This window comes from Python bivittatus, unplaced genomic scaffold (genome assembly GCF_059951505.1).
Source record: "Python bivittatus isolate LINGU-HERP-01145 unplaced genomic scaffold, Pbiv_v1 ctg000340_np1212, whole genome shotgun sequence".
Lineage (NCBI taxonomy): Eukaryota > Metazoa > Chordata > Lepidosauria > Squamata > Pythonidae > Python > Python bivittatus.
This window is the reverse complement of record NW_028277056.1, coordinates 12,600,163-12,615,175: the sequence shown is the minus strand read 5'-3', so window position 1 is coordinate 12,615,175 and position 15,013 is coordinate 12,600,163. Positions and strand designations below refer to the sequence as shown.

The 15,013-nt window shown below is 40.2% G+C and overlaps 1 protein-coding gene across 4 annotated transcripts in view; it reads right to left on the bottom strand.

Moving 5' to 3' along the window:
• Nucleotides 1-1,884: 1,884 nt before the first annotated feature.
• The window catches only part of PIWIL4 (piwi like RNA-mediated gene silencing 4), a 46,749-nt gene continuing 33,620 nt past the window's right edge, over nucleotides 1,885-15,013 (bottom strand). For all 4 annotated transcript variants that reach the window (XM_088140585.1, XM_088140588.1, XM_088140589.1 and 1 more), the window contains exons 13-21: nucleotides 14,196-14,380; nucleotides 11,998-12,070; nucleotides 10,712-10,912; nucleotides 9,343-9,446; nucleotides 8,676-8,746; nucleotides 4,905-5,058; nucleotides 3,813-3,938; nucleotides 3,134-3,281; nucleotides 1,885-2,328 (exon numbers count right to left, since the gene is read on the bottom strand). In XM_088140585.1, coding sequence (XP_087996711.1) covers nucleotides 2,212-2,328; nucleotides 3,134-3,281; nucleotides 3,813-3,938; nucleotides 4,905-5,058; nucleotides 8,676-8,746; nucleotides 9,343-9,446; nucleotides 10,712-10,912; nucleotides 11,998-12,070; nucleotides 14,196-14,380 — 1,179 coding nt within the window. In that variant the 3' untranslated portion in view covers nucleotides 1,885-2,211. The remainder of the gene's footprint in view (nucleotides 2,329-3,133; nucleotides 3,282-3,812; nucleotides 3,939-4,904; nucleotides 5,059-8,675; nucleotides 8,747-9,342; nucleotides 9,447-10,711; nucleotides 10,913-11,997; nucleotides 12,071-14,195; nucleotides 14,381-15,013) is intronic.

Here is a 15,013-nt window from a genome sequence, read left to right as displayed (position 1 = left end):
GTAGTTATTTCTAATTTGCCTTCTAGATCTATAACATAGGTGGTCTAGGTCACCCCCCTCTTCCTAGCTTTGCAAATCAGCTGGAGCTGGCACTGTTTAGCTTACCCATTGTGGAAATATGGCCTTGCATTTTACCGTTGGCAAGTGAGAAATGACTTTCTAAGATTGCCTGCTGTGGCCATTACAGCTAGAGGGACAGAAGACAACTGGATTCCCTGGTAAATATCTAGGTGCTTGAAAGTAGAAATTGACACATTTTTTAAAAATTTCTTAATAACAGCAGGAAAGAAAAGGCCTTTCCATGTTTTTCTCTGTCCCATCTTATACTAAAGAAAATCAAGGCAGGGCTATTTTGAGTTTCTTTCTCACACTTCCCTCTATCTCAGGACTTTGTAGTCTTTTCTCCAAGCCCTCCACCGCAAATGGCTTTCTCATACCTTCTTCAAATGTCAGCTCTAGGTTCTTTTACACTTGCTTGGACACAAGGAAGTATTTCAGGTTTTATCCCAAAGCAATGAGCCAAATAGAATCTTATTTTAACTTCTAAGCAGTTAAATCAAATCACTAGCATTCCCTGTGATCTATTCATAGAACTTGGATATCAATTCTTGGATGACTGTCCACTCTTTTGTTAATTCTGACATTTTATCACAGCATGGTGGAGAATCCTCACAACCATAAAAAGGGAGAAAACTAAAAGGATATTTACACAGGATAGATCCTCTGTGGACTGGCATTGTAAAGAGAACACATTGAAGTTAAACAATGGACGATACCTATCTCTAGATGCTGTCCCTTCGTTCTCTAAAAAAAAGCTAGGTTTCTAATATTGCTTATTCAATAAACTGCTTTTGGTTGAATTCACATCGCACCAATCCAACCACATTATATTTAGCAGGTTCCGTGAACACTGTTTTTAAATCTAGTGCATAAGAAAGAAAAGATGCTAGGTGTAAATTGGCTTCCATCTTCTCAGCTTTCATCTTTTTTTTCCTTTGGGATGGAATAACCCTTTTATTAACTTATTGATTTACCTTACAGGAATTGTTCTAAGGATTACTGAAATATGTTGCTTGGATGTATCCTAAGAGCTTTGGAATGGCCCAGTAAGAATAGGATCAGAAAGCCAATATTGCCTGTTTTAATATGAAATGAAACTTGATGTTTTGGATAATTTTTTCAGAACCTTGAAAAAGCAAATGCTAGAGCTAACATATAAGCTGATAAATATACTGACTTGGTTCAAAATTGATGTTCTGAACTCACTATTTAAGAGGGGTTATTTTGTAATTAAGTCTTCCTTCTTTCTGTACAAGCAATCTTCCAGTATATTTCATAGGGAAAGAAAAACTGTTCTGCTTTTCATTTCCAGATTTTACTTCAAGGTGAAATGTCAAAAGAAAATCTATTGAGGCACACAGTTATGCCTCATGTTAGGCTCGACTCTTGTGTTAGCCTAGTGCCTGTAACTCTTTCCTAGCAGAGGGGAACTCTAACTTCTTTTATTTTATGTATTATGCATCATTTATATCAGTCTTCCCTAATCTGGGAAGGGCTAGTTAGATATTATGCAATCATTTAAATACCTTATAAAATAAAATGGCGTTTTTATGGTGTTTTAAAAAGTGTTTTTCTTTTTTAAATGTTAAACTTACATCATATTGTTGTCACAGTTATGTATATCTCCATATATTTTGTTGTTTTATTTGATGTATTAAGATAATTAAAAAAAATAAAATGTTATAATACCTGAAGCCCAACGCGCCTGGAGGGCACCTACCTCAGGAAGACTCTTTTATATGCAACATGAGAAATAAAATAAAGTATTAATATTGATAATAAATTATGCTCAAGCATTGTTCAGCCAATAAAAATAATCTGGGATTAAAGGTATGTTTTATTAAAACGTATTAGTAATAAAAGTAACTAAGCTACAAAATAGTTTTCTAAAATATTTTTTCTAAGATAGTTGCACAATCTTAAATCTTTACTTATGAGAATAAACAACTTGAAATAACGGAGAATTTCATACAAAAAAATTCTCATTAAAACATACAACAAACCATCAGGTTTTTACTCCAGGGTTACTGAGGTGGAGGCAAGGAAATGCTACACCTCCTCTTTCTGGAACTGAAGCAGCCCCAAAAGCGAAGACAGTGCTTTTTCTTCAAAGCCAAAATCTTCTTCACTGCTGTTCCTTCTCTAGCATCTTCACAAATAGAAAAGCTTGTCTGCAAGTTCTAGGCTAGGCTCTCTATGGATGCTCTGGCTGACCAAAAATGTCAGCTTGCTGGCATATTGACAAGGTGCTGGCACTCTGATTAGCCCCTAGGAAGCAAAAAAGATGGGGATGTCACTATCTTGCACTGCCACCTATGGCCAAAAGCAGCAAGCTGTTTCTGGTGTCTGGTAAAAAAAACAGAGTCCTTGAACCCTCCAGTCAATGATATCCAGCAGTTAGTCTAGTTCCAGACAGGGATTACAAACAGAAGGCGGGTCTCACCCTGGATTGGGCACTTACAAGTTGAAAGTATAGTTGTATTTAGAACCATATGTATTTAGAATATTTCACACTTCTTCCCTAGCTGAGTACTCTAGAAAGGGTTGTTCTAGCATGCATTTCAGCTGGTGGAGCAAGATAGGCAACGAGTTGGGCCAGGCTTCCGCCAGCTGCCCTCCAATCCACTGTTCAGAGCAACTGCTTCATGGAGCTTAGAGCATCTTAAACAACTTACCAGCCTGGCTATCTGCGTGAGGAAACTCATTCTGAGGGAGTCTTCAGAGCAGGCAGCTGTGCAGGCCAGGGTACAATGGGCAAATCCAAGAACCTTGCGTGGCCAGCTGCTTAACTGGTTGGGGAGTGAACAGTGGTGCTACTGCACATGAACGGAAGCCAAGGGAAATGGTGGGATCAGGAGGGGTAGAGAGGTCATCTCTCTCTTTTCAGAGACATTGGGATACAACTTCCAGCATTCTCAGTAAGCCATGCTGGCTGGGGAGGCTGGGAGTTGAAGTCCACCACATCTGGAAGATGCCAGATTGGGGAAAGCAATAAGAGACCATTTCCTTCCTAACTTCACCAGAAGATGGGATGGACAAGTTCTAGGCTGATGGCATCAGGGGTGCTACTTACAGGCCAATTATAGTAGAGGTGACACATCTTAAAAGTGAGCCGCTGCATATGGTCTGGCTTCAACCTGTTGTCATCATAAACCACATTATAGTATGTGGGGTTGACAGTACCTTGGCCTGCAAGTTGGCTAATCAAGAAAAAGTCATACCTGTTGGACAAAGGGAGAATTAGTACTGGGAAAAATTTCATGTAGTGTGAGCTGATTAACAGTAACAATAAAGGCAATAATTCATTGAAAGATGGATTTCTTAGATATCCATCCTGCCTTCCTCTTCACTTGAACGTTTGAGGAGATTAACTGCAACTAAAGTAAAAACACAAGGAATTTTTTAAAAAAACCTTAAAAATTAAATTAAGTCATTAGTACATGTAACTCAGTGTAAAGGAGCTTGGTACTATTTATATTATGTATCTATAGTAGGCTAAGCAGATGTTAATTTAGGAGGATTGACTGCATGTTCTTGATGCATGCAAAGCAGTGCTTAACACACCTATTTTCTCTCTTAAAAACCTTCCAGCATCTCAAAATCATCAAAAATTTCAGCCCAACCCACCAGAGCATCATATCGCCAACAATGCTCCTTTGTAAAAGAAGTGTGCCTCCTCCAACTGTAAAAGGTTTGTCTATCCCTGGGATATGCAGACAAGAGTTTCTCTGGTTGTGACCATATATACTTGCCATTTAGGTTGGGTGGCTTCTGTATCAATAACAGTTCCAACAGGAGGATTCTTCAGGCCCCTGTTAGAGTCAGTGAAGAAGCGACAGAGGCACTTCTTTTTCACAATGATCAGTGACATCTTGGGTCTTCCGATATTAAAAAAAAAAAAAAAAGGAAAAGAAATCCAATGAAAAACAATGAATTACTTGGTTAATCACTATTTCCACTGTGAAATGAGAGCTGCTGCAGATCAAATCTGGCTCCCAACAATTGTTGCTATTTCATAGTATTTTATTCAAGGATGATGGCTACAGTGTTAATATTCCCAGAGAGGAAACTAATGCAAATGTAATGCTGCCCAGTCTCTTGCCTACAGGTAGTCCTCAATTTAAGACCATTAGTTTAATGACATTCGAAGTTACGATGATGCTGAAAAAAATGACTTATGACCAGTCTTTGCACTTACAACCGTTGCAGCATCCTTGCGGTCAAATGATCAAAATTTGGGCACTTGGCAACCAGCTTGTATTTATGATGGTTGCAGTGTCCCCGTGGTCACATGATTGCCATTGCAACCTTCCCAGGGGGCTTCTGACAAGCAAAGTCAATGGGGGAAGCCAGATTTGCTTAAAAATGTGATTTGCTTAATGACTGTGGTGATTTGCTTAACGACCATGGCAAAAAAAGTCATTAAATTGGTCACAACTCACTTAATGACCACACTGCTTAGCAACAGAAGTTCCTGTCCCGATTGTGGCCATAAGTCAAGGACTACCTGTATAATTACTGAACAGAAATGCCGGCAGCTAAATTTTCCTCTGTCTGCATGACTCCGTTTGTAAACCATGACTTATGAAAAACCAAGATAGTACAAACATAGCACCAACCAGGTATAACCTAAAAAAAAAGAGAAGGGAGAATTCATTCAAGAGGAGGGAAGGAGAGGAGAACTTGCAGGTGCTCCTGAATCATGAGCACCCTGCAAGTTCTCCTCTCCTTTGCTCTTCCAAATTTGGAGAGTGGGTGGTTTGCACAGGGATGGAGCACCATGAGGAAAAGCGGCTGTCTGATGTTTTATACCACCAGCCTGGTGCAGGGTAGGAAATATTTACCTGCAACCCCCACTGTATTCATCAAGGATGCTTAGCAGTTGTGGGACTTCATAATCCACCACCATCTTCAACTGCCCATCTCCTATACCATCCCGGTATATTATTATACGTGCAGGTAGTCGCCCATTCCATTTCTGCCATTTGTTTATAGCACCTGTAAAATTGCAAGGAAAAGCTAAAGCAGACTGGATTCCAGTAATGGATGTGGGGAGGGGAGCTGCCAGGAATATCTTATTACTTTCAGGACCTGCTTCTAGACAAATGAAAGCAGTGCAAATGTTTTTGCACCTATCTACATATTTTAAAAACTTGCCACTTGCTTGAAGTAGTTATATTGCTATGCTGAATATAGTTGGGGGCAATACTAGATTATTTTTGAGTAAAGATGGTAAGACAAAGAGCCAGCTGGTATAGTGGTAAAGAACCTGGACTAGAACTGGGGAGCTCCAGGTTCATGTCCATCCTTATTCATGGAAGTTCACTTGTTGACTTTGGACCACTCATTCTCTCTCAGCCCAGTTATTTTTGTGGGGAGCTCCTCATCTAAGCTACCTTGAGTTCTTGGAGAAAAGATAGGATATTAGGCATCCAAATTGAATGAATAAACAAATATCTAACAAATCTATATGTTTTAACCCTAGCCACCAGATATTTTATGTAATCCTCAATCAGCTGGGCCATCTGGGAATTACAAAAACAATTATCCAACGTTTCTAGAGACTGCCAGATTGGGGAATTGCCAGGTTGAGAAAACTTACTTCCCACTCTCTTTAAAATGTTCTCAGAGCTCAGGCAGAACCAAATATCTGTGCAGATCAGGCCTGTTTCATTTATAGGCCAATAAGAGAAATGCAGCACACCAACCATGAATGACACCCTCATAAATGACACCCCATAAAGAGGGAATTGTCAAGGGCCAAATGGACTGGTGACTCACAAACATGGCTGGCGGACTATGCTCGGCTTGATGAGCCTAGTATATATTAATGGCAAAGAAAACTTCCAGTCTGTTTCCACATCCAATTTATTAAAAAGAAAAAACAAATATCACATGTACTTAAGTATTCAGACCCTTTACTCACTACTTTGTTGAAGCACCTTTGGCAGCAATTACAGCCTCAAGTCTTTTTCAGTATGACACGACAAGCTTTGCACACCTGGATTGGGGGATTTTCTGCCGTTCTTCTTTGCAAATCCTCTCAAGCTCAATCAGGTTGGATGGGGACCGTCGGTGGACAGCCATTTCCAGGTCTCTCCAGAGATGTTCAATAGGGTTCAAATCAGGGCTCTGGCTGGGCCATTCTAGGACATTCAGAGAGTTGTCCCTAAGCCACTCCTGTGTTGTCTTAGCTGTGTGCTTAGGATCATTGTCATGTTGGAAGGTGAACCTTCAGCCCAATCTGAGGTCCTGAGCGCTGTGGAACAGGTTTTCATTGAGAATATCTCTATACTTTGCTCCATTCAGCTTTCCCTCAACCCTGACCAGTCTCTGCTGCTGAAAATCACCCCCACAGCATGATGCTGCCGCCACCATGCTTCACTGTTGGGATGATATTGGGCAGGTGATGAGCAGTGCCTGGTTTCCTCCAGACATAACATTTAGAATTGAGGCCAAACAGTTCAATCTTGGTTTCATCAGACCAAAGAATCTTGTTCCTCACAGTCTGAGAGTCTTTCAGGTGCTTTTTTGCAAACTCCAAGCGGGCTTTCATGTGTTTTGCACTGAGGAGAGGCTTCCATCCAGCCACTCTGCCATAAAGCCCAGATCAGTGGAGGGCTGCAGTGATGGTTGTCCTTCTGGAACTTTGTCCCATCTCCACCCAGGATCTCTGGAGCTCAGTCAGAGTGATCATCAGATTCTTGGTCACCTCTCTTACTACGGCTCTTCTCCCCCGATTGCTCAGTTTGGCCAGGCAACCAGCTCTTGGAAGAGTCCTGGCTGTGCCAAACTTCTTCCATTTGAGAATTATGGAGGCTGCCATGCTCTTGGAAACCTTCAGTGCAGCAGAAATTCTTTTGTAGCCTTCCCCAGATCTGTGCCTTGCAATAATCCTGTCTCTGAGCTGTGCACCTCATGACTTTTGCTCTGATACAGTATGCACTGTCAGCTGTGAGGCCTTCTACAGAGAGGTGTGTGCCTTTCCAAATCATGTCCAATCAATTCAGTTTACCACAGGTGGACTCCAATCAAGGTGTAGAAACAGCTCAGCAACAATCAAGAGAAATGGGAGGCACCTGAGCTAAATTTCACGTGTTGTTGCAAAGGGTCTGAATACTTATCCCAATGTGATATTTCAGTTTTTCCTTTTTCATACATTTGCAAACATTTCTAAAATTCTGCTTTCACTTTGTCATTATGGGGTACTGAGTGTAGATTAATGAGAAAAAAAATGAATTTGAACAATTGTAGTATCAGGCTGCAACATAACAAAATTGAAAAAAGTGAAGGGGGTCTGAATACTTTCCGAATGCACTGTAAGTAGTATTGTGTACTTAACTCAAACCATTGTACAGTGGTACCTCGGGATACGAACGCCTCTACTAACGAACATTTCGGGTTACAACCAACTCGGGATACGTCCAGAGTCACAGAACGGATTAAGTTCGTATCCCAAGGTACCACTGTATATCTAACTTGAATCACTGTGTATTTAACTCGAATTTTGCTACATAGGCTCCATTCTTAGTTATGGGTTGTCCTTAAACCAGGAGTTCTTAACCCAGGGACTACCTGTAATGCAAAGCCCCATGACAGGGCAACTTTGGGCAGATTGCTGCAAAACTGTTTGGTTGGCAGGGGGTGCACATTCTGTTTTTCCTTTCAGTTGATTGTTTTTGGTGCCTTGAATCATTATTGACTCTTTTTGACTGCATGGACAAGTCCATGCAATTTTCTTAGCAACATTTCTGCCACTGCCTTCTTCTTAAGAGAGAGTGACTGGCTTTGTGCCTAAAACAGAACTAGAACTCCCAGTCTCCTGGTTTCTAGCCTGGTACTTTAACTACTAGACCAAACTGGCTCTCGGATCTTGTTTTACGTGATGAGTTTCATGAGTTTTATGGGGATGAAGGAATGTTGGTTTTTTAAAAAGGCTGATATGTATTTTAATTTTGTAAACCACCTTAAGTCTTTGTGATGGAGTGGTATACAAATCTGTGCCATAAATAAATAAATCAGGACTCCTTCCTCAAGGCCAAATCTGTTTAAGGTGCAACGGTAACAGTTTTTGCCCCTGTGACACCCTTCAGAAGCATTGTGATTGCACTCAATGCCACTGTGCCCACCCAACTCTAGCAATTACATTCCTAACACATCTAAAGGCAACCAAGTTCTGGAAAAGTGAAGTTCATCCTTGCCACCATAGGAGAGGGACAAAACAGAGGATGTGACATCTATAATGAAACAATGATGTGGTGGGGCTGCTTAATTCTTCCCATACCTGCCAAGTGTATCCTATAAATGCACCCACTTTGAAAATCTTCCAATTGTATATTGTATATAATGTTTTGATGCATGTATGTTAATTAACTCTTTTCACTTGATTTTTTAAAATAGGAAACAGCATTCAAATGCTAATAAATTGATAAATAAATTATGGAATGAGAATTCCTCCTTATCAGTGCTGCCCTGACCCACTTCATACTGTAAGATTTGTCTTGCCAAAGGGAAAAAAAAGACTAGCCACTATTTTGTGAATCCTTGCTTTATTCCAGCCAGGTGAAGTTTTAATTGCAAAGCATATTCCACACTCTTTATATACTACACTTTACCTTCCATGCAGACTTTTAAACAATCTGCCATACTGGCTTCTGCATGCTGCAAAATGCAACGAGAATACCACCTGCATGCAAAGAGAATGTCAATTAATTATAAAGCTCTCAGCATGGTTAAAAGAATAACACAGGTCCAGGAATGTGGAACTTCTCTTTCAGATGTTACTAAACTATGATTTCCAGTATCCTCCTTAATATTATGGGAAATGGTAAGGGGATACTGAGAGCTGTCCTTCAGCAACATCTGCAGAACTATCAGTTTCTCATCTTTGATCGATATTCCTTCTCAAATGTCTGAATAGCTCTCTTTATTATTGTCTATGTCCTATTGCACTTTACATTCCTACGTCAACCAAAGAAATTGCCAACAGGCCAAGGTTTCTTAAAGTGTAGGGACAGCAATTCCTGACCACTCTCAAGGTTTTTACTTCCTCTTCAGACAAACTGATTTAGAGATGTATCCTACTGTAGAAACAAGTAACAAATGGATGGGGATGCAGGTAATGAGAAATGCTAAACAGGCAGGACATTCTCATTAACAGAGCAATAGACAATAATGTGAAAATGACTAGTTTACATTACCTTAGCATGGAGCTGCCATTGCAACCTCTGACCTATGTGTAAACTTCCTCAGAACTAAAGCTTTGGAAATAAAGAATCTTACTTAGTTATTGAGGCATTCAGGCTGGCCACAAATCCAATAACTGAACTTCCTTTGGTCACCGTGTCTTTGTTGACATCAATCCCGACCACCATTAGGGACTTCAGCTGTCAAATAAATAACAACTGAATCAGAGGATGAAACAAGACCTGTTGTTGCTATGGAGCTACAGCACTATCAGTGTCCCAGGCCCAGCAACAAGGCAAGGACTGCCTCATGGATTATGCAATTTGGATGGGGCATTCAATGTGGGATCTTTATGTGGCATGAAAGAACGTGAAGGGAATGTGCCAGCAGCAATAGCACCTTGTTTTCGTTTTCCTCCTTCAGTGGTCTGATCAGGGATGTAACAGAAATCAACCATAAATTTCTATAGATGAGGATTTGCAAAATGGTGAGAGTTGCAGGATGGGTGGTAGCATTTAATGATGTCTGCTAGACTACACCTTTCTTTGGTCAAGTCTCAAAAAGATATATTCAAAAGAAGAGTACATTTCCAAAAATGATGTATCAAAGGGAACATTTTTCTTTAGAAACAGCACCAGAGAAATTTACATTTTAAAAGTCTCATCAAAGACACTTACATAAAAAAGCACGTTGGAGAAATGTGTATAAAAAACTCTGAGCATTTATGCTAGAGACTAAGACGTTAGGAAAAGTCATACAGTATACAAAAACGATAGATTAAGGGGAATTAAAAATAAAGAGTTTTTAATGTTTTAAAAAGAGCCAATATCTTCTTTAAAATGTTGCATGATAAAATTAGAAGACTGTCCTACTAACTCAGATAGTAAAATGGGCAATATATAGGCTGCATGTATCAACACGTCGTTTCTTACATGCATAATCAACATCACATCACCACTTCTTGATATCCCCTGCAAGACTTTTCTTGAAAGGAATAGTTAGGCATCTTCAAGTGAACAAATGCCTGACACTCTGTATAGAACTGCAACTCCCAAAATTCTTAGGATGGATGACTATGAAACAGGGTTACATGTCAATAGACAGACAGACAGACACCCACACCCCACGTGACTACCTATAGCTGGATGGGGCAGATGTCAGATTTATTTCTTTTCAGCAGAACTCTGAAATCCAGAGGCTGGTGCAAAGGTATTTTTAAAAGCTGTTGAATGCCAGAGCTGTACTACGATTTTGATTCCTTCAATTTATAATATTCATCTCCTTTCTTTTCAACAGCATATTTTAGGGTGGGATAGACTTAGTTCCTGCTGTTAGATAAACAGAAGTTTATCATAGAAATCATTGCTGATTGACTGCAAATCATTTCAGGCTTGACCAACAATCTTAATGTTCCTTCTGCCCATGATATGGTCAACATCTATCTTATTTGGAAAGAATTACTTACTGGAATCTCAACTGCCCATAGCTCCCCTCCAAGCTTACAGATGATCTGCATAGCAATTTTTGTAGCCACACTCATCATCACTCCTTGTTTAGTCAATGTGCGGGCAAGTACACACTGGCTAGGAACAGGGTGCTGAAGACTCAAGAACTTCTTCACAGCATCATAACAGTCCTTCTTATTTGAAGACAATATACATAATACCTAGAAACAGAAACAAGATAAGCACAACCATTCAAGGAAGGAAGACTTATCCCTACTCATTTGTGCGGATAACCGCTCCCTACAATGATGTCTTTTCAGCCATCACAGACATGCTATCAAGTTTTTTTTAGTATGTTGTGCGTAATGTGTAGTTCGTCCATAAGATTACTTTCCAAAAGATCTGAAGATGTTTCTGCCAAACTAGCAAGTCATTGAACATTTTTAATCTCCTAATCACAAACTATGAAGAAAGAGGGAGGAAAATCCTCTAAGGATATAAACCAAGAAATCATATAACATAGTTCCTGGTGTGTGATACCCAGGGATCCAACTTTCTGTAGATGTCTCCCTTTATACCTACTAGGCTCTTGTACTATCTAACCTTTAAATTTTTTAGATTACATGAAATTTTAAAAAATGCAAATATGTTGTGAAGGAAAGCATTAGTTTCCAACATCATTATGTATAATAATGTCTCTGGACTCCATGTAGGCCCAAAGACATCCTTTGAATAATAAAAAGAGTGGACGGCCGCAACTCGGATTTTAAATGGAAGTGATTGCCATAGGAAAAAAACATACACACACAAATGTAAACTGGGCAGAGGCAGCAGAGAACATCTGGGCAGGGGAAGGAAAATATGGTGGCAGGAAGCAACCTCACCAGTTTGCCTTCTGATATGCATGTTTTGTGACTGGCCATGCTTGTCAGGACAGCCTTTTTCTAAGAGATCTGAGACAGACTGCTTTCAAAATTTCCAATCAGCCCATCACTCCAAATATAAGTGGGTTCATGGCCTACACTACCTCTTCCAACTCTTTGATTCTATTCCTTTAGACTTCAGCATATTCTAACAAGTTATTACCAAGTATTCTGGAAATAAAAGCAGCTACCATATCAGGATACAGGGACAGCTGCTGACACACAATATTTAATCATAACCATGCAAAATCTACGTTTGTAACCTGGCCAATTCTTCTGGAAAGACCAGCCTTCAAGAATTTCCTCCCAGCGACCTCGATGATGTGTCTTTTTCTCCACCAAATACATTTGAAGAGCAGTTCTTATCAATTCTGCAAACATACCAGCTGTAGCTCAGGAGTCACATGCTGTTGTAGGACTTTCACCAATGGCAGAGGGCCCTCTTCTATTTGCACGCTGCAGACCAAAATGAGAATGTATTAGAAAACATTATCCTGCTAACATCTTATGCAGCAGGGTGAAGCATATTTCCCAAGGATATGATGCCCAATGTAGGATAAAGTTCATCACCATCCCAGCCGTATAATCAACACCTCTGCAGGTTATTAGTATACAGAATTTACTTTCCTGCGAGGGAAAGATGGTCTATAGTGATGTAATTCATAGAAACAGAACACATACATGGGACCAACTAAATTGTCATAAAGTGGAATGAGGGTTTTGCATTAAGATGTACAGCCTGGCTTCCAAAGCAATGTGATTTTCAGTAGTACTGATGACGCGACAGCTGGGCCAAGGATCATGTCATCTGTGAAGAGATATACTGTACCTGTTATTCTGGGTCTGACTTGCATGCTTTGGATGTACTGAAAGAATTACAAGCAATGCTGAAAATTTCAGCTGCTGCAACATGCAGCAGCCGAGGAGCACCTCTAAAGCATAGTAATCTTTCTTGATATCCATACTACAGATTTAAAGGTAAGGGATTTCTGTACTTACGCTTAATATTTTTACAAATACATTACCTAGGACAGGATGATACAAAGGAGCACTTTTTCTACTACTTTAAAACATGTAACTCGGCATGTTATAAGAGGAGAGCTTTTTCAGTGGTGGCACCTCATTTATGGTACTCCCTCCCTAGAAAGGCTCGGCTGACATCCACATTAGCAACACTTCAGTGCCATGTGAAGACTTTTTTACTTTCTCAGGCTTTTTAATTGACTTTTAATTATATTTCTTTCTGAAAGGATGCTGTGCTGCTACCTAGTTTATATCATATTTTTATTTATTTATCCATCCAATTCATATGGCCGCCCATCTCAACAAGTAACTCTGAGTGGCGAACAGAATTAAAATGAAAACAATTAGACATTACAAAAGTTAAAGAACACAGCAGCCAAGTAACCGTTTTGTATTTTATTTGATTTTATCTATATGTTTTTACTCAGATTGTATTTTTAGGGTGTTTTATTGTGAACCAACCAGAAATCTTCAGCTATGCAGGGAGGGGGGGTTAAAAGGAGAGAGAGTACAAGGGACTAAAACTACTGTATTCAGTTTAACTTACTTTTGAAGTAACACGCTTAAGATCATGTTAAGTTTACAAATGTCAGCCTAAAACATCTGCCTTTGGTGGTCGGTCATGAATTTCACCACTAGATGCAAATTCTCGATGAAGCCAGTTGTGGCTGGTCATTGTGTATTTAACTCAAATCATCATGTATTTAACTCAAATTTTGCTACAAAGGGCTCCATTCATTCTTAACTATGGATCATCTAATCCAGGCATTCTTAACCCGGGGACTACCTGTGACTAACTGATCTCTGTGCCAACTTTCCTGGCCCCAACAAAGAGTCTTCCAAGAATCAGAGGAGACCTAGGCATGACTCCCCTCACTCAATTGGTACAGCTGGCCCAAGCTATGATAGTTATGCAAGATGGCAGCTGGGACCCACAAAAGTGGTGGGGGTTCAATAATGTAGTTGCGACTGCCATCTTGACTTTAAGGAGGGCCCCCCTTCCTGCAGACCCTTCGCTCATGTTATGCCAGTGCAGCCACTGGGGTCTTAACTCATGTGGTGTTGGCCTCGTGGGGTAAACCAGATAGGAATCACAACCAGATGAGCAAATTCTACTTTATTGTAAAGCTACACTGACAGAATCTTGCAAGCATGAAAGTACAATTCTCTCCCCACAATCTCCTTTACAGCTTGAGAAACTAGGGAGGGTCTCTTCTAAGCCTCTTGCCCTAATCTAGCTGCAGGCTATGCTGTCCCTTATCTGACTGTTCCCTTGGCAGCATCTCTTCGCTCAGTCTCCCAAGGTCTTTCCCACATACCATTACATGTGGCTAGCTAAATGTGGTGGGTCATCTCTGTCATTATGGAACAACAAAGCCAGGCCTCTATATCCAGTGTACAGCTGAAAGAGAGCAATCAAACAATCTGCTCCCCAGAAAGTTTACCAAAATGTCTACCTTACTGACATTTAGAAGCAGAAGTTTAACATGCTTGATATGGACACATTAAAAAGATTAATTAAGAGGTCTTGAGGAATGAAGAATCCAATATAGCTCACATTCTGGGATATTCAATACGAAAATTCATGGGACTTCCTACTCTTCTCAAACAGTTCACAAAATTATTGGCCAACTCCATGTATCTGTAACTACATAGCACTAGCCAGGTCTCCAGAGGGGTCACGCTAATTATCTTCATATCGCGCAAATCTCTGAACCAGTCCCCAGGGTTCGCTGGCAAACACTATCAGAAGAACAAAGAGACACAAGACATTAGTAATTGAAGAAAGACTCTCAAAAGAATGGAAGTTTTAAATGCCATTTCAATTGTCTGGCTTTATATTGTGCTTTTTGTCCATTTTTCAAACATAAGGGAGGGAAGTACGTTCTGGGAATAATATCACATGATCACAAAAATAACATTCTGGAAACTTTACTCAAAGAATGACAGCTACTCACAGAGAGATATAGGGCTTTTATTACAGTAATAGGTCTTCAACAAGAAAAATAGAGAAAAAGTATTCTGGCATAAATTACACCACCTTAACAGCTGAGCCTTATTCTATCTCACTAACAAAGCCAGACCCCTTCATGGATCACTGCCTTGTCGTGGCGAAGGGGCTTGCGTAACTCAGTGAAGCCATGAGCTATACCGTGCAGGGCCACCCAAGACGGACAGGTCATGACAGAGAGTTCTGACAAAATGTGGTCCACTGGAGAAGGAAATGGCAACCCACTCCAGTATCCTTGCCAAGAAAACCCCATGGACAATGTTAAAAGGCTAAAAGATATGATGCCGGAAGATGAGCCCCTCAGGTCGGAAGGTGTCCAATATGCTACTGGGGAAGAGCGGAGGGCATTTCCAAGTAGCTCCAGA